This window comes from Mytilus trossulus, chromosome 6, assembly GCF_036588685.1.
Source record: "Mytilus trossulus isolate FHL-02 chromosome 6, PNRI_Mtr1.1.1.hap1, whole genome shotgun sequence".
NCBI lineage: Eukaryota > Metazoa > Mollusca > Bivalvia > Mytilida > Mytilidae > Mytilus > Mytilus trossulus.
This window is the reverse complement of record NC_086378.1, coordinates 481,523-509,438: the sequence shown is the minus strand read 5'-3', so window position 1 is coordinate 509,438 and position 27,916 is coordinate 481,523. Positions and strand designations below refer to the sequence as shown.

Genomic DNA, 27,916 nt, shown 5'->3' with positions numbered 1-27,916 from the left:
TTCTTCTTTTTTTCTACACAATGATCATGCATCATGATAACACAAGCAGATTCCAGTTTGTATGGGAAATAGTAAATACGAAACCAAGCGCGGTAGGCAGAGACATGTAAAGAAGTTCAGGTCGGCAGTAATGGAACAATGACTGCGTCATTTTCCAATATTGTCTTTTCGTAGATACTAGTATATAACTATTTAAAAATATAAAAGTCGTGACTGGGCCCAAACATTTAACAAAACTTCGTTTAAGCAGGATATACGCATTTTTATACAATTTTAAGGAAAGGTTGTCTAGATTCCTGCAATTTTCTACTTTGTATCTGGTTTTGATGGGTTCAAAAGGAAGTCTTACCCTCAAACCAATATTCCTGTTAGAATTGTTTTACATTTGTCATTTCGAGGCCCTTAATAGCTAACTATGCGGTATGGACTTTGCTCATTGATGAAGACCGTACGGTGACCTATAGCTGTTTATTTCTGTGTCATTTATCTCATTGGCAATCATACCACATTTTTTTTTATGATAGATGCTACTTGCTTTGCTATAAAACTACATACATAACTGTTGAAGTTTATAATTGACTTTTAAACAAGGTTATCCACTGTAAAATAAAACATCCTATTACCGACTGGTTATTTTTACTATCACGTACAGTGTACATTAGATTTTTTTTCTTCGTTTCTGATTGACATTGGACCATTCCAGTTAAAGTCTGCTAACGGGGGATGGGATGGATGGTCCTTTCTGAGGAGTGTAAAATTAATACATACATCTTATTGGGGGGGGGGGGGTTAGGGTTAGGGTTAGGGTTAGTCTTTTGACATACACATACATATATATGAGGGGGTATGACCTTTATCAGGACTCCGGGGTCGGGCGTTTTTAAGCTCAAGGTTTCGGGAATTACCCTTTCGAGATCCGGGAATTCTTTTAATGAAGTTCGGGATATCGTGTTTTTAAGCCGCATACTTACAATTTATTAACACACTATAAACTGATTAAAAAATATCTAGATATGAATAGTTAAACAAAGATATTAATAATTTATTTTCCTTTTCCCTCTAATTCATTTTTTTTTTTTATAATTTATTTTTAATTATATCCGATACTGAAATAGACAATTAGTAGTCTCGGTGATTAGGTGGTGACATTTGTCGTCTGCTACTGATAAATACGAAACTACGGTTGAATACGAAAGAGGGACCAAAGATACCAAAGGGACAGTCAAACTCGTAAATCTAAAACAAACTGACAACGCCAAGGCTAAAAATGAAAAAGACAAACAGAAAAACAATAGTACACATGACACAACATAGAAAACTAAAGAATAAACTACACGAACCCCACCAAAAACTAGGGGTGATCTCAGGTGCTCCGGAAGCGTAAGCAGAAACTGCTCCACATGCGGCACCCGTCGTGTTGCTTAATATGTGATTACAAATCCGGTAAAAAGTCTAATTCGGTAGGTCAAATTCATGAAAGCGAAGGGGATTGTAGTTTCGACTTAAGGAACATATCCGATATCATTTGTGAAACGGTTATTCCATAACGGTCAACCAACTCGTGATGGCGTCCGTAAAATTTACGAAGTGATCATTTCAACTTCACCATTTGAAACTCTTGGTTTAATAGCTTCCTTGTGAGCAGTAACCCTCTATCAAGAAAATCATGATAGGAAATGCAAGCATGGGAATATCGTATCAATTGGGAGATATATACCCCGTATGAAGGTGCTGCTGGAATGTTGCTACTTAGAAATGGAAAGTTCACAATTGGAAAGCTGAAATCATCTCTTTTGTCGTAAAGTTTTGTCTTCAACCGACCCTCATTGTCAATTTTTAGATGTAAGTCAAGATATGAAGCCGACTTTACTGTATCTGTAGTATCCTTTATCTTTAATTCGATGGGATAGATGCGATCCACATAGTCACCAAATTTTGAATTGTTTAGTGAAAGAACGTCATCTATATAGCGGAAAGTAGAGTTAAAGGTTATTGCTAACTTCTTATCTTTCTTCCTAAGAAGTTCCTGCATGAAGTCAGCCTCATAATAATAAAGAAACAAGTCAGCAAGTAGAGGGGCTAAGTTTGTTCCCATTGGGATGCCGACAGTCTGTTGAAAAACACGTCCTCCGAACGTAACAAATATGTTGTCAATCAAGAAATCAAGCATCTTGATAATATCGGTTTCGGAGAATTTTTTATTTGAATCAGAATGATTCTATACAAAGTAGGATTTATCCCTCCCTAAGACAAGATACTTGTATCTACGTTGGTCATTCTTTTTTATGAATCAAAGTAATACCAACTCTTTTAATTTGTCTTTTAGTTTGGAATGTGGAATACTTGTGTAAAGAGTAGAAAAGTCAAATGTTTTAATACTGTTACAAGATGAAAGAGAGTTAGATTGTATGTACTCTAAAAGATCTTTGGAATTTTTAAGTATCCACATCTGATTCACGCCACCTCGAGAGTAGACAGTTTTACAATAACTTTGAAGCCCGTCTTTGATTGCTGATAAAATGGATGTTAATAATTTAGAAAGGGGTTTCGTGGAGCACTTGGAAGACCCAGCACTATACCGTTGTTTGTAAGGACACTTATATTAACGTAGCTGAAAAGATGGAGACTCACACTACAGGATAAATCGGTAGTGACCAATCTCTGTGTTATAGTAGTCTCAGAGTGTACAGTGGATTTGTTATAGTGTACAGTAGATTTGTTATAGTGTACAGGTAATTTGTTATAGTGTACAGTGGATTTGTTATAGTGTACAGTGGATTTGTTATGGTGTACATTGGATTTGTTATACTGTACAGTTGATTTTGATCTGTATAAACTTTTGTATCTGTCGTATCTGGTTATACAAAGAATCTATATATAGAGTGTGAATAATACGACAGCTATACCAGCAACTTTTAGACCAAAACGTTTGTCGGAGAGCATGATTCTATTGCTAAATTGTCTGTGACCTTCGTGTTCTAGGTAGCTAGGGTTTGTGTTCGAGATACTTCATGGTATGGTGACTCTTGAGGGGGAATTGCTTACCATTATTGATAGATGTTTAGTGAGCCCAGTTATTTGTATAGTCTTACTATACTAATACTTGGTCAGTCGTAAGGTTGGGTTAAGGTTCATGTGGACCCTATGGCTAAAATGGCCGTATTTTCACCTCAAAATTTACTCTGAGTACAGACAAACCTGTGCATCTGTAAAAGTATTCAGGCATTTGTATTCAGATATCGCAGATCAAATTTATTCGTTCATTGTGTAATCATACGTTTTTTGATTGAGTTAAGTCTGCCAATTGATATTTTATCGTATGTTTTTCTATGTTGTGATGTTATGCTATTGTTTCAGAAAAAGAGAGAAGGTTTGGATCCGATAAAACGTTTAATCCCGCTGCAAATGTTTGCACCTGTCCTAAGTCAGGAATCTGATTTACAGTAGTTGTCGTTTGTTTATGTAATATATACGTGTTTCTCGTTTCTCTTTTTGTTTATATAGATAAGACCGTTGGTTTTCCCGTTTGAATGGTTTTACACTAGTAATTTTGGGGCCCTTGATAGCTTGTTGTTCGGTGTGAGCCAAGGCTCCGTGTTGAAGGTCGTACTTTAACCTACAATGGTTTACTTTTTAAATTGTTATTTGGATGGAGAGTTGTCTCATTGGCACTCGCACCACATCTTCCTATATCTATAGCATGCCCTAGATAAATGAATTTTAAGTATGTTTTATGTTTTAGAAAAATAAAAACTTACCAGGATTTTGCCGTGCACTTTTTTTCATTCCTCCAGAAGATGTCAAAAATAAACTAAGTTGGGAAACAGGTTTGAGAACTTCCCCACAGATAAAACTTAAAGTGAGCATTTTTAATTGACAGGGACTTTAGATGGACAATAGATACCTGACATTAATTGGTTATTTAAATAACTGAGTACCTGAGTGGACCATATCAAGGTAAATTCAACTGTTTGCTAATTTTATCATCTTCTGCAGAGACGAAAAAAAGTGTACGGCAAAATCGTATTTAGTTATGAATGTTCTAATTCATACAATGCAGTTGAATTCGATTGATCTAGGGCATGTTATGCCTTAAAACTTTTCCAGATGCACAGGTTTGCCTGTTCTCAAGAGAAAATTTTGAGGTGAAAATACGGCCATTTTAGCCATAGGGTCCGCATGAACCTTAAGGAAGTATTGCGTTGGGTTGGTCACTTAAAGCGCTGCCTTGTAACACAGAGGTCCCGGAGGAGACAAGATATTCTATAATGAAAGTTATGCTCTCCGATTACAATTGGAACCTTGAGATTCTTTTCAAGATGCACTCTATTTGTATTGCTATTGTAACATTACAGCTCATTTCCTACAGATTGTAGAGTGACACTTTGGTTAATTGTGTATAACTGAATGGGAACAGGCGAAAAAATGCTTGCGTTGTTTGTATATACGTTTACTCAAGCTTTTTTTTAAAGATTGACATCTTCAAACAATAAATATAGGAACAAGAGTGCACACGCTGAAATGTCTCTCCTTCTGTACTACTCATTGATATTATGTTGATAGTCCTAAGTATAAAGCTTTATTACAACTGTCACATAAAGTTAACATTAAACAAGATAACTACTAGCAAACAAAGACCAATGAACCTTAAAAATGAGGTCAAGGTCAGATGAACCACGCCAGGCAGACACGTACAGCTAACAATGCTTCTATACAACATATATAGTTGACCTATTACTTATAGTTGAAGAAAAATAGACCAAAACAAAAACTAAACACTTTGCAATGAACCGCGAAAATGAGGTCACGGTCAAATAAAACCTGCACGACTGACATAAAGATCATAAAATATTTCCATACACCAAATATAGTTGACCTATGGCATATAGTATTAGATAAAAAGACCAAAACTCAAAAACTTAACTTTGACCACTGAACCATGAAAATGAGGTCAAGGTCACATGACATATCCCCGCTAAACATGTACACCTTACAATCATTCCATACAACAAATATAGTAGACCTGTTGCATTAAGTATGAGAAAAACACACCAAAACACACAAAATTAACTATAACCACTGAACCATGAAAATGAGGTCAAGGTCAGATGACACCTACCAGTTGGACATGTACACCTTGCAGTCCTTCCATACACCGAATATACAAGCCCTATTGCTTATAGTATCTGAGATATGGACTTGACCACCAAAACTTAACCTTGTTCACTGATCCATGAAATGTTGTCGAGGTCAATTGAAAACTGTCTGACAGACATGAGGACCTTGCAAGGTAAGCACATATAAAATTTAGTTATCCTATTACTTATAATAAGAGAGAATTCAACATTACAAAAAATCTGAACTTTTTTTTCAAGTGGTCACTGAACCATGAAAATGAGGTCAAGGACATTGGACATGTGACTGACGGAAACTTCGTAACATGAAGCATCTATATACAAAGTATGAAGCATCCAAGTCTTCCGCCTTCTAAAATATAAAGCTTTTAAGAAGTGAGCTAACGCCGCCGCCGCCGCCGGATCACTATCCCTATGTCGAGCTTTCTGCAACAAAAGTTGCAGGCTCGACAAAAATTAAACCTGTAAATAGTATAGTTAAATTCAATTGAATTTTATCTAATGTACTATTGTATAATATATAAACAAAGCAAGCAAGCTAACCAAAGTCTTGCTCTACATGCATTAGGAATTTAACTGTAATCGAGTAAAAGTTCACTACTAAAATCTAAATTAATTCTACTTACGTGAGTACTGATGTGGAATCTCTCTCGATGTAGTCGTACAAATCGTCCAAAATACTGACACACAAAACAATGTAATTTTCATTTTTGAAAATTATAAAGACACGAAAAGTATCAACTGGACAAACAGTCAATCTCTTGGTTTTTTTTTTCGTCGAATGTTATATAACTCTATCCTGTCTATCACTAGGTTTCTAGAAAGGTTTTATATACCCCGGAACCATTCACCCGTGCGCTCGTATTTTCCATGAAGCTCTCGTGACCATATACTCATGACGTAGTGGGCGACTTTAATACATAAACAGGTCGAGAACTCTAGATTTTCTGACGTCAGAATATATTTGCATAGTAATTTCCAAAACACAAGGCCAATATGGCCTTAAAAAACTGACCAATCGAGTCAATGAACTACAATGCATTGTGGGCTACTACGAGTAAACTACTACTTAAAACACGTGGAATTAGTGGGAAAACAGTGAACTAATATATTGCCTGGGATTCTCATTACCAATGTTTTTATTCTGGAAATATATTTATAGTAGGGTGCCCAATCAAAATTTTTTATCGATTTGCCTTAACGGAATAACATACGGCTATATTTTATATCGTTGGAAAGAGGAGAACAAGCCTCATCGAAATAGCGTTGTCGTCGTTGTCTGCCGTGGTCACGTTTTTTTTAAATCAGGGTCAAAGGTCAAAGCAAAAAATCAAGAAAGATGCACCGTCACATTTAGATAGCTTGTTTCTCCTACAAATATGCTTTTTAAGCAAAATAAAAACAACCAATTTATAGAAAAATATCTTTTGTATCTACATTTAGAACTTGTTTTATATTTTTATCGCCAAAAATGACTTTAGATTGACTTTTTTGCATATAGGGTGCAAATTTGAAATTTTCAAAAAGCTTTTAAATAACAATGACCTTGACCTATTTCCATTGTCGAAAAAATAATTGTGATTTTCACGTCTTTTGATAGTAAGGTGTTCGTCAATTTCTAGGGAAAACTTTCTGTTATTGGGTGTTAAAGAGTATATATAACTGATTTGTTTCGAAATTAACGTCGAATTTGGTTGAATATAAAGCTCTATGTATAGCTTTGCTTTACAGAAGTACAAATTACTGCAAACAGAGAAAAAGTGGGAGGGGTAAAAGTTTTGAAAACAAAACATGTGATTAGAAACAGGTAAAACACCCTATCCTACATATACAGATGACCAAATGAGCAACAATTGGCTATAATGTTTATAAGTATTCCAAAAATATAATAAGGGAGAGGGTTATATACAGCACCGATGTATTTTACAAACAATTGCAAACATAATAGGCGTGAGAAACCAAAGGAACATTAAAAACTTATAAAATGAAGACAAGCAGACTTCAGTATGGCAAAAACACGAAAAAGAAATACAAATAGAAAATTATGATCGAGGCTAGTATTACCTACACTTCATTCTATGGTCTCCTGTAAAACGTAGTTCCCCGACCAACGACAAAGAACATATAGTATTTTTTTTTTTATTAACATTTGTTTTATACAAATCTTTCCCCACTAGATAGATTATTATTATATTTCCCAAGATTTCAAAATCGAGTAGATGTTTTATTTATTATTTAGAAAATATTATGGACTGCGATATTTTCATTCGATAGCTAACAATGATTTATAAGATACTCATACAGAAAAATGAAATCTTATACATCGTCATCTTCGTCGTCATCAATGTGTCTAACTACAACCACACGAGTATTTACATTTTGACATATGTCATTTGCCTGACATAGGCATACATCTAAACATGATAGATTTTGTTCGAAGCAAATGCAACCCTTTGAAAACACCGAATTCCCCTTACAAGTAGAAACTAAATCTTGCAGCAATTTAGATCACATATGACCTTCGAGATAGAAAGGAACAAGTCATTGTCCATTCTGAAGAGGAGAATGAAGTAGTTCTGCTACATGGGAAGACATAAAATTTACGTCTGGAGTGAAAATCTTATATACATATTGTTTAAAAGTAGATTCGCAAGTTTGACAAGGGAGAAATTTTAAATTGTAGCCAATTTTACGCTCAAATTGTTTAGGTCACATTGGTCTATGTTTAGTTTTGACTTGAGATCATTCGACCTGACAACAAGATCTCGATCTGCATCTATAGGTTCAGCGAAGTCACAATAAGAAAGGTTTGACAAATCGGTAAAATCATCTGGGCTGTCCTTCAAGACTTAAAAACAGTGCGCTTACTGATCCTAAACAGGATCCAATACGTTGTATCGCATCATGTAACAGCCTGGTAGAAAGTTACAGATGGCAAACCCGAGACTATTACATATTTCGTTGACAGTATACAGTAGTGGTCTTTTGTTTATGCAACTTATACGTGTTTCTCGGGTTTTTTTATATCGATTAGACCGTTGGTTTTCCCGTTTGAATGGTTTTACACTAGTAATTTTTGGGCCTTTTATAGCTTGTTGTTCGGTGTGAACAAAGGCTCCGTGTTGAAGGCCGTACATTGACCTATAATGGTTAACTTTTTAAATTGTTATTTGGATGAAGAGTTGTCTCATTGGCACCCACACCACATCTTCCTATATCTATATAGATGCGAAAATATTATATACAAGTTATAGTGTCTGTTTGAAACCATAGCTCCTGTGTATGCTGCATGGAGTGGATGTAAGGAACGCATAAGATTATACCATCTATATCTTGTGACTTTCTTATTATCCTACCCTTGATTATTTTCCAACCTTTCTCTTTGTCTTCATGAATAGCATGCATAATATGTAATATCATGCGAGTATCTATTACATCGGGCGTACAGCATAATTCTTAAAACCTAAATACTCTTTCTGTGCTGATTTAGGGTCCTTGGAAATGTTAGCTAGAATATGACTTCATCGTGCATCATAGTAACTGTTGATCTATCATGATGTTAACAGACGAACAAGAACAAGAGCTTTTAAAAAAAAACTACAGTTGTGTCTGCTAGTGTAAGATTTGTAGCAAGAATGATGCTACAACATTTTGTAATTATCAGTACGAAAATGGTCTAGGTTTGAAGCATCATGCAATAAACTCAAATCTTTCCGTGCTCCCATAGCCTCGAAAGAGCTTTTGTTATTACTCGCTTATTGATAAGGAATTCAGTAGAAAAACACTGTTTTAACATAGTTTAACAGAACTGTAAATGTGTGTCATATTCCGGGTCTGAAACGTGATCGAAGGATTTGATTTGTATATTACAATTATAACCAAAAAAAAAGATTAAAGGTATAAACCCCAACAAAAAATATTTCCAATTACAAAACAACGATCTTCAAACTAACTTGACTATTCCAAATATACCATTTGACCATACAACAAGCAAGAAATATAAATGAAATTAGTGACAATGGTCCTAGGTAATGACCTGGTAGTGTAAGCTACAAAACGATTAACGGCACGAGAAAAGGCGTGTTTGAAACAAGGCAGAATTATCACTAAATTTGTGTTTTAAAATGCTTTTTTCTTCTCACCGATTAACATTAAACAAAAGATATTTGGCACACATATGAACCATGTGTTATTGATGTAATCAGAGTAAATATCCATTGAAAGTAGCCCGTAATAAATTTTCTTTTGTTCAAAATGTGGTAAATTTCAGCTAAAAAAATAGCCTTACTAAAATCATGAAATCCTTATACTTAAATTATATAAATCTTTTCAGCTTTCGTTATATGATAAATTTAATTTTTCAGTTAAATGATAAGCATCATTTGAACAAATAACACAGAAAGCAATAATTTTATTTTTCGTGTTGAAGATGGTCTGTATGATAAGGTATCTGTGGGTACCCTAAGAAACCACAAAATTTTGAAAACGTGACCACAGCAGCATACGACGACATTCATGACTAAAAAACATAATGATTTTCCAATCGTTTGCATATAAATATAGCCGTATGTTATCCGTTAACTTAAACTCGTTAACTAGACGTCTTTTTCGATACTGGGCACCCTACTATTAATGTAAAATATATAACGTAATCTTCAATTTGCATGCTCAGATTAAAAAAAATATTGTTTACTGGCTTCAAAATTCGACTTTCTTTTTCGCCTTGCAAAAGTAGTTGAACCGGTTTTGTGCATTGTTAATATGAATTGAACCTGCATTAATTTCACGACATGAAATAGTGAAATATCCAATGAAGTGACCACTGTCCAGTAAGAAAATCATTTGACCTCTTTTAAACTGATATAATGTCATTCAAAATCATTTCTGCCTAGAAACACACGAAAACTTTTATTCTTCTTTCTGTACTGAATGTGTATTTTTTTTTTATCAGGACCTGAACTAAAAGTAAGAACATCATAATATTCAGTATGCTAAAAATAAGTGTTATGAAAGCAGCAGGGGCGGATCCAGCCATTTTAAAAGGGGGTACTAACCCTGGACAAAAGGGTAGAGGCTTCCAACTACATATCCCCAGTCAAATGCACTGATCGTAAAAAAAGGGGGTCGATCCCCCGGAACCCCCGCCCCTGGATCCGCTACTGAGCGGGTACGGTATATAGCTCAATACATTCTTTCATAGTTTCATCCTCCATCGATGATATCCGTTTGTTGCTAATTTATCACAAAATATACCTCAGAGGTTTTTTATCGTTCGGCTGCTGTCCTGTTGACATATGTAAAATATCTCCAATATTAAAAGTCTCTGTATCATAGTGGGTGCCATATTACCTATTTTTTTCTTTCTAAAACCTGCTTTGTATATAGAAACAAAAAGATGAGGTATGACTGCCAAATGAGACATCTTTTCAACAAAGACATAATTTAGTATATAGTCAGCAGTCATAGATTCAATGCTGAAAAGTAAGCCATAAATGACCCAAAAATTACTTGTGTAAAACAATCCAACCCCCCCCCAAAAAAAACACCCAGCCGAATTAAAGGAGAAGAAATCTATCCCATCAAAAAATATATAAATTGTATAGGAACCTGTATTTCAATGGTTGTCGTTTGTTTATGTGTTACATATTTGTTTTTCGTTCATTTTTTTATATGACTAAGGCCGTTAGTTTTCTCGTTTGAATTGTTTTACATTATCAAATCGGGCCATTTATAGCTGACTATGCGGTATTGGCTTTGCACATTGTTAAAGGCCGTACGGTGATCTATAAATGTTAATTTCTGTGTCATTTTGGTCTCTTGTGGACAGCTGTCTCATTGGAACTCATACCACATCTTTTTCATTATAGATCCAACGCTGCAATTTTCACAAAACATATCAAATTTTTCTACCTTGCCGCTCATACATATGGATAACATCATTACAGCTTATTTCCGAATGCATGTAGAGCAAAACATTATCATATCGGGGCCATTAATAGCTGACTATGCGGTATGGGCTTTGCTCATTGTTAAAGGCCGTACGGTGATCTATAAATGTTAATTTACACTTGTAAGCTTGTCTTATGGGTAATTGTGTTAATGGATAACATCATTAAAGCTTATTTCCGAATGCATGTAGAGCAAAACTTTGATTAGCTTGCTTGCGTTGTTTGTATATTGTACAAAATATTAAATATACAAGTTTAAACTTTGCCGATATATATATTGTTTAAAGATGTCAATCTTTTTTCAAATCTTGTATAAACAACTATACAAACAAAGCAAGCAAGCCAACCAAAGTTTTACATTGCAGGTATAAGAAATCAGCTGTAATGATTTTATTCAGTTTGGCAAATGTCCGAGTCCGTCAAAAAAACGAACAAATTAAAACTACAGTTGCTGACTTCACTACCTTCAAAACAAAGGGAACAGTTTGGAAGTCCCATATACTGAAATGTGACAAAAATAAATATTTATAAATTTTGTTAACACTGCCATGTATGTTAATATTCTTCGCCTTTTTTACGAAAACAAAATTAAGGATCACACATTTGCCTTTAATTATCTATACGAAAATTGCTGTACTCGTGAATATCAACACCGGCTGTTACCGACGTCTTACTTTACACTTGTAAGTTTGTCTCATGGGTAATTGTGTTTTTTCGCTGTTGTTTCGTTGCTGTCTGGCGGACAAATACATGAAATCTCTGTGACATCATCAAACATGTTAATGGCTATATATCGGGTAAATCAAACCCGTTTTTCTTTGCATAGAAACAACCCTTCGTTAATCTGAGCATGGAAGTAATACTTTATATCACGAACTATAAATGAGGATACACAAAATGAAAAACTAAGCGAAATTGTGAATCCCGTATTGCACGAAAAAATGTGTTGTATTTCAGTCAATAACACGTGCTCTTGGTTGATTGTAAACACGTAGTAGTCCATCATGCATTGTGACTCATTCAGTGGATTGGTCAAAAACCTAGGTAAAAATAAATTGCGTCACATGAAAATAAACAATTACATGTGCGAGAACATTAGTATGCTAATTTATGCATTCCCATATAAGGTAGTGGTCCTGACCTGATAAACTAGCATATTAATCTATTGCAATAAAAATTCATAATTTCAAATAAAATTTGTAGATTTAGCTAACTAAGTCCTTATATTTGTATACAATAACATTCATTTATAGTGGAGGCTCCCACAGGGTACCGCCCTCAGGTCGCAAGGTCGCATTTTAATTCGTCGCAAGGTCGCAAGGTCGTTTTTAAGGGAAATGTACAGGTCGCAGGTCGTTTTTTTCCAACATAAAGGTCGGAAGTCGTTTTTATATTTAAAGGATCCATTTAAGTCATTGATGTGCCCTTGGGCTGGGTTGTTCTTGTTTTGTTTGAGGCCATCAATAGATGGCCGTCTGTAAGTGGGAAGTTCCTGCTCTATTGAAGTTCGTGTTGTCAGCTCTAGATTTATTTTTTGTGTGGCATGTAATGATTAATATGTGATGTCTTCGTGCCATTAACCCATATCCGTTCTTTTCCATATTGAGACCAAAAACAGGACGAACTTTTCGATTTTTCAGAACAGTAGTTTCAACCAAACATTCAGTATTTCACTAATCCAAACCAATATTCATATTGAGCAAGTTCCCAGAACTCTTATAAAATCACCGGGGATTTAGAGCTGGATTTAACCTACTGATACTTTGAACACGATCTATAGACTGATGGCAACAAGAAAATGTCTTGAAGACAGGTGTGTCCCGCTCGGCGCTTATGTCCATTTTCGATGGGACTCCCCAATTTTTACACAGTTGTTAGTCCATATCATGATAAATACAAAGTACGGTTCAAATTTTCATGAAGATTCGACTTACAATTTTTTAGGAAAACCGAAAAACTACATTTACCGCAACAATGTTGTCTGGACATAAAACATGGAACTGATCATCAACTTAACTTGGATACATTTGTTTCTTTGGACACAGATACACTAGTAGCTGATGCCCTATGCGCTAGTGATGACGATCGCCCATAGTATACTTCAAGCAATAACCCATACCAACTTAAATCTTTTTTAAGAAACAAAAAAGATCATAACTTGACAATGTGATAGCTCTAGAAACAAAGAAACGAAGACTTATAATCGATTATAGATACAAAAAGATTCACGAATAGTTCAAAATTGATTATTTGAAAATTGCATGTTGATTTAAGATGAAAATCGAACTTAACTTGTACTTTATAGTGCTATTACCGCAGTCCCACTAAGCACCGATCGCACTACGATCTGTGAAAAAAATGCTAATTTTGATGATTGTAGTACGATTGTATCACGGTCGTGGTGAGGTCTTCAAGATCGTGATGAGGTTTGCCAACTTTGAACATGTTCAAAACAATCGTGGTGTGGTCGTGTCGACATCAGGTCGTAGGAGAAGCGTAGTAAGACTGCACTTAGGTCGTAGTAATATCGCAAAGGTCGCTGTACCATCGTAGCGAGAGCGTAGCGAAAGCGTTATTCTATTCGGAGAGACTGCACTACGATATCACAGCGACGTTATTCAACCTCACTACGCCCATCACTTTCTCACCGCGACCCAACTACGCTTCCACTACGACTATACCAAGTTTACAACACGCTGTCCAAGACCATAGTACGATTCTAGCACGCCCTTGTCGTCCTCATCACGCTCTCCTTACGGCCTGACTACTTTCATACTACGACCATCATTTTCATTGTCATTTGTACATAAAAATATTATATATCTCCAGGTATTGTTTGTCTGTATGTAGTTCTTGTCCCTTTTTTTCGAATGGCTCAACCATAAATAGATTATACCGTTGATTTTCCCGTTTGAATGGTTTAAAACTAGTTATTTTTGGGGCCCTTTATAGCCTTTCGGTGTGAGCCATGCAAGGATCCGTGTTGAAGGCCGTACGTACCTTGGCCTATAATGGTTTACTATTATAAATTGTTACTTGGATGGAGAGTTGTCTCAATGGCACTAATACCGCATATTCCTATATCTAATGATGCATCTGTGTCATCTTTGCTATCGTTCACTAAAATATCGTAATTTGAGCTTCATGGACCAGCAAAAGATTGAAATTTAGGTTGGATTGGTCGGTCCGAGATCTCTGCTTTATCAAGATTCGTTACTATCAGAGCTCCCTCTGCCTCTACATCACCCTACCACTACGCCCACATGTTCTTTAACATTTGGGTGGCATGACTGTATTGTTTCCAAGAAATTTATGTACATGTTTTAATCAGAAATAGAAGGAATGCCAATGATGTTGATATGGAACACGATGTTGACGTTATTACAGATAACGTAGTAAGATCGCGGTATGAACGTACAATAGTACAATAATCGCAGTAAAAGCGTGATAAGAACGTACAATAATCGCAGTAAAAGCGTGGTATGATCGTGTTGCAATCGGATAACTCGTGGTATGGTCGTAGTGAGAACGTGAAACCTATGGATACCTATGGATACCTATGGATCTTCAGAACGCTGGCACTGTTGCACCAATATATTCTGCTCTACTTCATCGTTGTTTTTAATTGTACGTTTCTCACTTCCGGATAAAATTTCATATTCTGCTTCAAAATCATACATTAATGGTTGGTTGGCCAAAAATTTATCTGTTTTTGAAAGTGTTTAAAGTTTTTGCTAAAATAACTTCTTCGGGGAGGCTGTTTCATATGTCCACTACTCTGTTGGTGAAAAATTACTTCCTGAGATCCAGACGATTTCGTTGTTTTATACGTTTCATTGAGTGGCCTCTTGTTGTTTTTGTTGTGTTGTGCATCTCTAGCAAACCAATTGTGACTCTAGTGTCGTATAACCCGGTCAATAATTTGTACGTCTCTATCATGTCACCTCAGCGTAAACGGCAAAAACGGAGGGTTGGAAGCTTGAACGTAGAGCGATCGTGATCTAGTAGGACTAGGGCTTAAACAATTGGGAACAAACGAAATAAATCTTTGATCCGTTCTCAACCGGTTTTTATCTGTATACCACCATGGGACGGTACGACCGATGGAAGTACGGACGGTTATTAAACCATCATGCCATGTAAAACTTCTTTACTCCTTGTAGTGGGGTATAATACAGTAGACCAACAGTCAGCAGTTTATGTTTAATAACAGACATGTAATTTGGGCATTTTATTTCATCAGATCGGTCCAATGACGCCATCTGATTGTTCATCCCGATCTAGTTCTACTAGTGGGAAGAACGTACAGTCATGGGGGAAGGGTAGACTTGCTACATGTCCCTTCCTAATTATGTTTTTTCTCTTTCTTTTTTTTCAATTTTGCCCCTTTAATAATTTTACTGCTATAACTAGGAGATTACTATTATACTGACATCTGCAGGAGGAAGGCAAGGGCAATCAGTAGGCTGGCACTTATCAGTAAACATATAAATTAGTAAGTAGTAATAGAAAGGTAATTGTAGCAAGTCTAGGGGGAAAGGGGAAATGGGCTGAGACAGAGAACCAGTAACCGCGCGCCGTTTTGTCGATCTGTCAGATAACCGAAGTGTCGACAAAGGACCACAAAGAAAAACATCGCGCCAAAAATGGCAAGATGGTTTTTGGCGTAGGTGAATTTGGAAGTCGGGTTTTTTTTCAAATTTTACAGGTAGCAGGTCGTTTTTAAAAGGCCCTCAGGTCGGAAGTCGCCTCTAAAAAGCCAGGAGGTCGCAGGTCGTTTTTGACCATGCGGGAGCCTCATAGTGGAACACTGTTTTAACAATGTGTTTGCTACAATTAAAATTTGCTTGCTAGTCCCTCTCTGTGATCACAAATAGATAACTCTGGCTCATTTCCCAATCAATCTATCATAAAGTGAAGCAATTTCATGCAATTTTCATTCATAGTCTATTTCAAAAATGATAAAAAGTTCTTTATATTGGTATGTAAAAATTTTTAACGTTTCAAATTTATGAAATTATATTCGTACATCAATTGTTTTGATAAATCAATAACAAAAACTGCAATATATCGCATTGATTCATTTTGTAATTATTCAAAATTATATCAGAAACCTAAACATAATTATAAAAAAAATGAACCTGCAAATGGGAGACAATTCTCGTATAACTTTTTCGAATTGGCACATAATACCACGAAATGTCACTCATCATACAAATGGCACACCCATATAATTAATTAACTGCGCAATCGTGCTCCACCTTCAATGATGATTCTGAATTATAAATATAACCAAAAGTTGTTAATCTATAGATAGTGAAGACTAATGAAAGCTAACCCACTGTAAAAATATTTTTTTGCACTTTTTTAAAATTACCTCAGAAAAATTCTCGAGCCACTTGACTTTCATAGCTCAAAATTAACGTTTTTACAGAATATTTGAATAAAGCAGTTACAAATTATTCTATTCTCAAAGTGTTAGACGCAATAAAAATCGTATGCTTGCACAATATTACCGAAATACGGATTTAATTAAGTCCTAAACATTTTGACATTTCTTCGTATATTTTTTTTAATTGAAAACCGGTTTAACCAAATCACAAGTACGTGTTAATATCCGACTAAATACATATTTTCCGATATGGTCAGGTAAAATTGCTACATAAACAAAGGTTCATTTATCGAGATATAGTATGTCATCGACAGCAATAATAACAAAAGAACTTCTTAAATATTCATCTCTTAACAAGTAATTTCACTTACAGGTACCACCCTGTATAACCCCGATACAGATGAATTCGGACGTTGACGCGTTTGAATCGAACACACCGTGTACCACTGAGTCCAGACAGCAAATATTTAATACTTTGAGTTTCAAAGAAAATCCAATATCTTTTCTTCGGATACTTTGCTCCAATATATTCTTTGCCATAATACTAATTACTTTAAAAAATGCACGATGATATCAATGATAAAACGTGCTTGGTATTTTAACATTCAAACATTAATGTTACTCGTGTCTCATAGTTTTAAAACATACATCTTGAAAAATTCATAGTTTTAGATAAACAAATTTGTAAAATCGTAGGTTTATGTTGTATCTAGAAAAAAAAATAAAAAAAATACACGTTTTAAAGTGGCTTTATTTTCATGTTGTGTATGCTTCGTTTTTCATAACACCTTTTTATACGGTTACTGTATAATACAGTCCAATCAATATAAATTATACAGCCTATGCAACTTGGGAGTTTTTACCCTTTACTGATGTGTTTGAAATAGTACAGCAGATGCTACAATTTGAAAATTTAGAATAGTCAGTGTTTGTTATATAGCATATGTGAGTTAATAAATTATGTTTATTTACTGTCTTCTGATTGGTTAAAATTATTAGTTTTATTTTCAATGTTATCAATTTTGATGGCGACACGCCCACTCTGACGTTGTGTATTCATACGCCAACATGTGTGTACGTTGTTATTGTCAAGATAAATAATATAAAAAAAGTTCTTTGAGTCTTATTTTTGATAGAAATTTATTTATAATGAATGGCAATAATTTATTTTGATTTTATTGAACCATAAAACTATTTTTTGACTCTTCACATTTAACATAATCCGCTTCGCGGATTATTCAATGTGAAGAGTCAAAAATTAGTTTTATGGTTCAATAAATTCAAAAAAATAATAGCCATTCATTAATTAAAATGCAGCATAACCAGACATAATATATAGACCCTTTTGGTACGTCAAATATAGCTTATGCTATTTAAAGCATATGCTGCTCTTTTTACTTTGGCACTGGCTACGGAGACTAATTGCCGAATAGCATTGTTGGGTAAGGAACCGATTAATTACGAATGTAACAATAATTAATAACCATTTAGTGATTACAAGCACTTTCTAGTGTTATGCCTTTTCACAAATGGAAAAATTGTACAATTTTTATACGACCGCAAAATTTGAAAATTTTTCGTCGTATATTGCTATCACGTTGGCGTCGTCGTCGTCCGAATACTTTTAGTTTTCGCACTCTAACCTTAGTAAAAGGGAATAGAAAAATATGAAATTTTAACACAAGGTTAATGACCACAAAAGGAAGGTTGGGATTGATTTTTGGAGTTTTGATCCCAACATTTTAGGAATTAGGGGCCAAAAAGGGCCCAAATAAGCATATTCTTTTTTTTCACACAGTAACTTTTGTTTCATGTCAATAGAAATCTATGAAATTTTGACACAAGGTTTATAACCACAAAAGGAAGGTTGGGATTTATTTTGGGACTTTTTGTTCTAACAGTTTAGAAATTAGGGGCCAAAAAGGGGTCCAAATAAGCATTTTTCTTGTTTTTTAAGTTAATAGAAATCAATTAGAGTTATCTTTCTTTGTATAAAATAGTAGTTGAATCAACTTTTTTGCACCACAACTTTAGTATTAGTGAATGGAAATCTATGAAATTTAATCAGAAGGTGTATGACCACAACAGGAATATTGGTATTGATTTTGGGAGTTTTGGTCCTCACAGTTTAGGAATTAGGGGCCAAAAAGGGGTCCAAATAAGCTTTTTTTTTGGTTTTCGTACCATAACTTTAGTATTAGTAAATAGAAACCTATGAAATTTGAACACAAGGTTTATGACCATAAAAGGAAGGTTGGTATTGATTTTGGGAGTTTTGGTCCTAACAGTTTAGGAATAAGGGGCCCAAAGGGTCCAAAATTAAACTTTGTTTGATTTCATCAAAAATTGAATAATTGGGGTTCTTTGATATACCGAATCTAACTGTGTATGTAGATTCTTAATTTTTTGTCTCGTTTTCAAATTGGTCTACATTAAGGTCCAAAGGGTCCAAATTAAACTTAGTTTGATTTAAAAAAAAATTGAATTCTTGGGGTTCTTTGATATGCTGAATCTGAAAATGAACTTAGATTTTTGATTATTGGCTTAGTTTTCAAGTTGGTCCAAATAAGGGTCCAAAATCAAACTTTGTTTGATTTTATCAAAAATTGAATAAATGGGGTTCTTTGATATACCCTAATTAAACTTAGTTTGATTTTAACAAAAAATTGAATTCTTGGGGTTCTTTGATATGCTGAATCCAAACATGTACTTAGATTTTTGATTATTGGCCCAGTTTTCAAGTTGGTCCAAATCAGGATCTAAAATTATTATATTAAGTATTGTGCAATAGCAAGAAATTTTCAATTGCACAGTACTCAGCAATAACAAGAAATTCCCAATTGCACAGTATCGCGCAATAGCAAGAAATCTTCAATTGCACAGTATTGTGCAATAGCAAGTATTTTCAATTGCACAGTATTGCTCAATCGCAAGAAATATCTAATTGCACAATATTGGAGTTATCTTTCTTTGTCAAGAATAGGTAGTTGATTAACTAAAATCATTGTTTTATACAATATACAATGTATATTCACTTTTACTACCAACTGATAAATTAAGACAATCTTTACCATTCAGTGATAACAAGCACATTTTTACATTTTAATATTTTATGATGTATTTAAATGAGTAATTATTGTTGCAAACTCCATTAGAAATTTGAATTGTGATTAGTTTTGGAATAAATGAAAGGGGGATGTGAAAAAAAAATTGGGGGGGGGGGGGGATTCATTTTTTCTCATTTGAAATTTCATAAATAAAAAGAAATTTCTTCAACCATTTTTTGAGAGGATTAATATTCAACAGCATAGTGAATTGCTCAAAGGCAAAACAAAAAAATAAAGTTCATTAGACCACATTCATTCTGTGTCAGAAACCTATGCTGTGTCAACTATTTAATCACAATCCAAATTTAGAGCTGTATCCAGCTTGAATGTTGTGTCCATACTCGCCCCAACCGTTCAGGGTTCAACCTCTGCGGTCGTATAAAGCTGCGCCCTGCGGAGCATCTGGTTTAGTTTCTGATCTCTTAACTTGAGTTTGTCTCCACTGAATTTTTCTCATTTCAGAAATTAAAAAGAAAATTTCTTCAGATATTTTTTGTTTGAAAGGATTAATATTCAACAGCATAGTGAATTGCTCCTAAACCAAAAGCAAAACAAATATATTAAGTTCATTAGACCACATTCATTCTGTGTCGGAAACCTAAGCTGTGCACGTGTCATCTATTTAATCACAATCCAAACTCAGAGCTGTTTCCAGCTTGAATGTTGTGTCAATACTAGCCCCAACTGTTCAGGGTTCGACCTCTGCAGTCGTATAAAGCTGGGCTCTGCAGAGCATCTGGTCCATTCATTTGTTTATTTTTCAATTTGTGTGAATTAACATTGTTAGAGTTAATGCTAATAACTACACTTTCATACCACAACAAATATTGTATTGGTACATGTATCACTCATAAGTGTATCCATATAACAAATAAAAATGAAAAGGAATAATTTTGCATTACCTTTTTATACGACCGCAAAATTTGAAAAAAATTTCGTCGTATATTGCTATCACGTCGTCGTCGTCGTCGTCCAAATACTTTTAGTTTTCGCACTCTAACTTTAGTATTAGTAAATAGAAACCTATGAAATTTGAACACAAGGTTTATGACCATAAAAGGAAGGTTGGTATTGATTTTGGGAGTTTTGGTCCTAACAGTTTAGGAATAAGGGGCCCAAAGGGTCCAAAATTAAACTTTGTTTGATTTCATCAAAAATTGAATAATTGGGGTTCTTTGATATGCCGAATCTAACTGTGTATGTAGATTCTTAATTTTTTGTCTCGTTTTCAAATTGGTCTACATTAAGGTCCAAAGGGTCCAAATTAAACTTAGTTTGATTTAAACAAAAATTGAATTCTTGGGGTTCTTTGATATGCTGAATCTGAAAATGAACTTAGATTTTTGATAATTGGCTTAGTTTTCAAGTTGGTCCAAATAAGGGTCCAAAATCAAACTTTGTTTGATTTTATCAAAAATTGAATAAATGGGGTTCTTTGATATACCCTAATTAAACTTAGTTTGATTTTAACAAAAAATTGAATTCTTGGGGTTCTTTGATATGCTGAATCCAAACATGTACTTAGATTTTTGATTATGGGCCCAGTTTTCAAGTTGGTCCAAATCAGGATCTAAAATTATTATATTAAGTATTGTGCAATAGCAAGAAATTTTCAATTGCACAGTACTCAGCAATAACAAGAAATTCCCAATTGCACAGTATTGCGCAATAGCAAGAAATCTTCAATTGCACAGTATTGTGCAATAGCAAGTATTTTCAATTACACAGTATTGCTCAACCGCAAGAAATATCTAATTGCACAATATTGGAGTTATCTTTCTTTGTCAAGAATAGGTAGTTGAATCAACTAAAATCATTGTTTTATACAATATACAATGTATATTCACTTTTACTACCAACTGATAAATTAAGACAATCTTTACCATTCAGTGATAACAAGCACATTTTTACATTTTAATATTTTATGATGTATTTAAATGAGTAATTATTGTTGCAAACTCCATTAGAAATTTGAATTGTGATTAGTTTTGGAATAAATGAAAGGGGGATGTGAAAAAAAAATTGGGGGGGGGGGGGAATTCATTTTTTCTCATTTGAAATTTCATAAATAAAAAGAAATTTCTTCAACCATTTTTTGAGAGGATTAATATTCAACAGCATAGTGAATTGCTCAAAGGCAAAACAAAAAAATAAAGTTCATTAGACCACATTCATTCTGTGTCAGAAACCTATGCTGTGTCAACTATTTAATCACAATCCAAATTTAGAGCTGTATCCAGCTTGAATGTTGTGTCCATACTCGCCCCAACCGTTCAGGGTTCAACCTCTGCGGTCGTATAAAGCTGCGCCCTGCGAAGCATCTGGTTTAGTTTCTGATCTCTTAACTTGAGTTTGTCTCCACTGAATTTTTCTCATTTCAGAAATTAAAAAGAAAATTTCTTCAGATATTTTTTGTTTGAAAGGATTAATATTCAACAGCATAGTGAATTGCTCCTAAACCAAAAGCAAAACAAATATATTAAGTTCATTAGACCACATTCATTCTGTGTCGGAAACCTAAGCTGTGCACGTGTCATCTATTTAATCACAATCCAAACTCAGAGCTGTTTCCAGCTTGAATGTTGTGTCAATACTAGCCCCAACTGTTCAGGGTTCGACCTCTGCAGTCGTATAAAGCTGGGCTCTGCAGAGCAGCTGGTCCATTCATTTGTTTATTTTTCAATTTGTGTGAATTAACATTGTTAGAGTTAATGCTAATAACTACACTTTCATACCACAACAAATATTGTATTGGTACATGTATCACTCATAAGTGTATCTATATAACAAATAAAAATGAAAAGGAATAATTTTGCATTACCTTTTTATACGACCGCAAAATTTGAAAAAAATTTCGTCGTATATTGCTATCACGTCGTCGTCGTCGTCGTCCAAATACTTTTAGTTTTCGCACTCTAACTTTAGTAAAAGTGAATAGAAATCTATGAAATTTGAACACAAGGTTCATGACCACAAAAGAAAGGTTGGTATTGATTTTGGGAGTTTTGGTCCCAACATTTTAGGAATTAGGGGCCAAAAAGGGTCCAAATAAGCATTTTCTTGGTTTTCGCACTATTACTTTAGTTAAAGTTAATAGAAATCAATGAAATTTTGACACAGGGTTTATGACCACAAAAGAAAGGTTGGGATTGATTTTGGGAGTTTTGGTTTCAACAGTTTAGGAATTAGGGGCCAAAAAGGGCCCAAGTAAGCATTATTCTCGGTTTTCGCACAATAACTTTAGTTTAAGTAAATAGAAATCAATGAAATTTACACACAATGTTTATGACCACAAAAGGAAGGTTGGTATTGATTTTGGGTGTTTAGGTCCTTACAGTTAAGGAATTAGGGGTCAAAAAGGGACCCAAATAAGCATTTTTCTTGGTTTTTCGCACCATAACGTTAGTATAAGTAAATAGAAATCTATGAAATTTAAACACAAGGTTTATGACCATAAAAGGAAGGTTGGTATTGATTTTGGGAGTTTTGGTCCTAACAGAATAAGGTAACTTTGTTTGATTTCATCAAAAATTGAATAATTGGGGTTCTTTGATATGCCGAATCTAACTGTGTATGTAGATGCTTAACTTTTGGTCCCATTTTCAAATTGGTCTACATTAAGGTCCAAAGGGTCCAAAATTAAACTAAGTTTGATTTAAACAAAAATTGAAATCTTGGGGTTCTTTGATATGCTGAATCCAAACATGTACTTATATTTTTTATTATGGGCCCAGTTTTCAAGTTGGTCCAAATCAGGATCTAAAATTATTATATTAAGTATTGTACAATAGCAAGTCTTTTCAATTGCACAGTATTGCGCAATGGCAAGAAATATCTAATTGCACAATATTGTGAAATAGCAATTTTTTTTCATTAGAGTTATCTTTCTTTGTCCAGAATAGTAAGCAAAAAATATATCATTGCACAATATTTTGAAATAGCAAGATTTTTTTTTAATTGGAGTTATCTTTCTTTGTCCAGAATCAACTTAAATCTTAATTATATACAATATACAATATATAATCACTTTTTACTACCAACTGATAAATTAAAATAATCTTTACCATTCAGTGATAACAAGCAGTTTTTTTACATCTTAATATTTTATGATGTATTTAAATGATTAGTTGTTCTTGCAAACTCCATTAGAATTTTTAATTGAGATTAGTTTTGGAATAAGGGAAAGGGGGATGTGATTAAAAAAATTGGGTTCAATTTTTCTCATTTGAAATTTCATAAATAAAAAGAAAATTTCTTCAAACATTTTTTTCAGAGGATTAATATTCAACAGCATAGTAAATTGCTCTAAGAGAAAACAAAAATTTTAAGTTCATTAGAACACATTCATCTTGTGTTAGAAACCTATGCTGTGTCAACTATTTAATCACAATCCAAATTTAGAGCTGAATCCAGCTTGAATGTTGTGTCCATACTTGCCCCAACCGTTCAGGGTTCAACCTCTGCGGTCGTATAAAGCTACGCCCTGCGGAGCATGTGGTTAGATATGTAGACATATAAAGACTAATAAGTAGATGTTGATAGTGTTGGCTTAAAATGCTTGAAATTCTATCAGATTACTTTTGGAGCAGTTATGAGTTTTTGAAGCATGCTTACAAAGGTTCTTTTGGTGAAATCATTTTCATATTGGTCAAAATAATTTTCTTTGCTTCGACCAGCTTTGGAGGAGATGTAAATCAGCACATACTTTTATTTCCTAGATTGTCTATCCCCAAGCATCATGTCAGGCATTGTCATTATTAAAAACCAATAAATGTATTCTAATCTGAGGAACAATTTGACATTTTAACACTAAATTTTAACTAATGATACTGACGATCCACCACAAATTAATATAAATAGAACCATACCAAATAATAATATTAAGCAAATACATGTACATATAAAAAAGAGGTGGTACATGTATGATTGCCAACGAGACAATTCTCCACAAGAGACCAAATCGACACAGAAATTAACAACTACAGGTCACTTTACGGCCATAAACAATGAGCAAAGCCAATACCGCATAATCAGCTATGAAATGCCCTAAAATGACAATGTAAAACAATTCAAGCGGGAAAACTAATGGCCTTATTTTTATTGAAAAAATAAACAAAAAACTAATATGTAACACATAAACAAACGACAACCACTGAATTACAGGTTCCTTATACCATGTTCTTAAAACTAGATATCATCTCCCATTAAGAAAAAAAACCACATGAAAAAAGAACCTATTATGTGTTGCTCTCCTAGCTATAAAATGTATCAAAATCAAAGATGTAGAACATATTCTATCATAATCATTTGGTAACTAACGTAATTACTGTCTCCTCCGTGCCTGTCTTGAACATAAAAAAATACAAGAATGTGTCCAAAGTACACGGATGCCCCACTCAATCATTATCCATGTTCCATGGACGGTGAAATAGGGTAAAAATCTAATTGGCATTAAAATAAGGAGGATTATACTTTAGGGAGCATGTGTATTAAGTTTCAAGATGATATGACTTCAATTTCATCAAAAACTACCTTGACCAAAAACTTTAATCTGAAACTCCCACTTTCATTTTCTGTGTTCAATGGACCGTGAAATTGGGGTCAAAAGTCTAGTTTGGCTTTAAAATTAAAAAGATCATATCATAATGAACATGTGTACTAAGTGTCAAGTTGATTGGACTTCAGCTTCATCAAAAACTACATTGACCAAAAACTTTAACCTAAAGCAGGACAAACGTACGAACTGACCCACAGACCAGAAAACATAATGCCCCTCTACTATCGTAGTTGGGGGCATAACAACATTAATAAATAACACTCAATATGCTCAGATTGTTTGTCATCGTGCAACATAGTTAATAGCACCATATAGGAAAAACATAGAACTCATTTTGTCATAAGATAGATATAGGAAGATGTGGTGTGAGTGCCAATGAGACAACTCTCCATCCAAATAACAATTTAAAAATTAAACCATTATAGGTTAAAGTACGGCCTTCAACACGGAGCCTTGGCTCACACCGAACAACAAGCTATAAAGGGCCCCAAAATTACTAGTGTAAAACCATTCAAACGGAAAAACCAACGGTCTAATCTATATAAACAAAACGAGAAACGAGAAACACGTATATATTACATAAACAAACGACAACTACTGTACATCAGATTCCTGACTTAGGACAGGTGCAAACATTTGCAGCGGGATTAAACGTTTTAATGGGCCCAAACCTTCTCCCTTTTTCTGAAACAATAGCATAACATCACAACATATAAAAACATACGATAAAATACACTGTCAAACATCCATACATACTATCCACACTCATCTGTGTCCACACTTGTTTTATATACAATATATACAATAATTACATACAAATTCTTGATTTTTTTTTATCTACAATGCCAGTTTCTACATATCCGGTCATTGAAGTGGTTTTTGGATATAGTTATCAAAAGTACCAGGATTATAATTTAATACGCCAGACGCGCGTTTCGTCTACATAAGACTCATCAGTGACGCTCAGATCAAAATAGTTAAAAAGTCAAATAAATACAAAGTTGAAGAGCATTGAGGATCCAAAATTCCAAAAAGTTCAAGTCCGACAAAGGAGTAGGTCCGGTAAGGGCCGATTTTGGCCTCAAAGTTCAGGTTCATCTAACGAAAGATTTTAGACACCTTTTAAACAATAAAGTGTCTATTTCAATTGATTCAATTAGTTTATGTGACATGTTTAAACTGAATTAGTCATTAAAAGCACCCCGACTTAGGCTTAAATATGAAAAATCTATCAAATATGCCAAATAACGTCACTTTTCAGATGGTTTTTGTCGAAAATGAAAGTTGCCGCATCCGTGTTCACCCTCAAAAACGAAAGGTAAATATGCTATTATAGATATACTAATTAGACATATGACATAACTAAAGCTTTAAATCCCCCTCGGTTACGTTTATATACATTTCGGCAATAAAGATTGTAGGTATTCCTATAGACACTAATTGTGCCCATATGCATCATAGTTTATAGCCAAACTAAGCAAAGACTCGTAAAGGAACGTACCTTAAATACATCAAAAATAATCAGCAATAAATGCATGTCCTTTTCTAGATTTAGATAGTTCAGTTTTGCACGAGAAACTCTATGAAAGGGACTTTTATTCATTCCCTATTGTTATTTTTCCATTTTTAGGGAGGTGATATGTTTTTTGACACACTGTGAAATAGCGTTTGTATATCACTATGCTTCATTCGCTATGCCAATGTTTGCAGTGACGTTTCGTATTTCAATGAGCGTATTATATGTACTGCTTGCAAATTGTTGTGAATTATTTCGTTACCAAAATGACTAAAAACCTTTACGAATTTCTTCCATAAATATAAAGATATGGTTTGCACTTTTGGCTGTTCCTGCTATGGCAATTTGAAACCATGTTTTTTTCTGATGTTGATAATTGATCATAATACTCCTGGGTTCAATTGACAATTTTAGTTATATAAGACTTATTAAATTTTGTAGATCTTACTTTGCTGAACATTTTTGCTTTTTACACTTTATCTTTGTCATTAATAATATCCATGATATTAACTAAAAACTGCAAAATTTCTTTAAAATTATCAATTAAGTGGCAGCAACCCAACAGTGGGTTATAAGATTCATCTTATAATTTCAGGGCTGATAAAGAACACATTTAACTAGTGTCAGATTTTCTCTAAAGGCATTGGTTTTTGAGATATAGGCCAACAGCTACATTTTACACCTATATTCTATTTGTAGTTATGGTGGCCATGATATTGACGAAACTGAAAATAAAACAAATCTTTTATTTTAAATACCCTATGGATTATTCAGCGTAAGTTTGGTTTGAATTGGTTCACCAGATGGATAAAAATACAAATACAAGTGGACGTGGCCGGGTACTTGTACTTCCCAACAAACAAAAAAACACCAAGTACAGATCTGAGATTACTCTCATTTACTGACAGCTAGTTCAAAGCCACTAACAACAAATAAAAAAATCATGCATCTAAGACTAAATTATCAATCAGTACACATCTAACATCCAATCTATTTAATGTAAAAATGTCATAAACAGTCAAATAAAAACATGACCTTGTGCAATGCCAAGTTACAGGTATCAACATATTGTAGATCCATGAATGTTTCTAGTTATAACTATCCTTTTTTATAGAAACATTTCAGCAGCACCCCTCAGTTGATGCAATATGTCAGGTCTTGAATTTCCTTGTTTGAGAGTTGCTGGTCAACAGTAGTATACCGCTGTTTGAAATTGACAGATAGATTGAGAGAAAACATAAGACAAGAGTTGATAGCGGGG

General features: G+C 34.1%; 1 protein-coding gene across 1 annotated transcript in view; it reads right to left on the bottom strand.

The window, feature by feature from the left end:
- Positions 1-6,063, bottom strand: part of LOC134720547 (MAM and LDL-receptor class A domain-containing protein 1-like) — a 211,211-nt gene extending 205,148 nt beyond the window's left edge. The window contains exon 1 of the mRNA XM_063582861.1: positions 5,762-6,063. Coding sequence (XP_063438931.1) covers positions 5,762-5,843 — 82 coding nt within the window. The 5' untranslated portion in view covers positions 5,844-6,063. The remainder of the gene's footprint in view (positions 1-5,761) is intronic.
- Between the last annotated feature and the right edge of the window lie 21,853 nt (positions 6,064-27,916).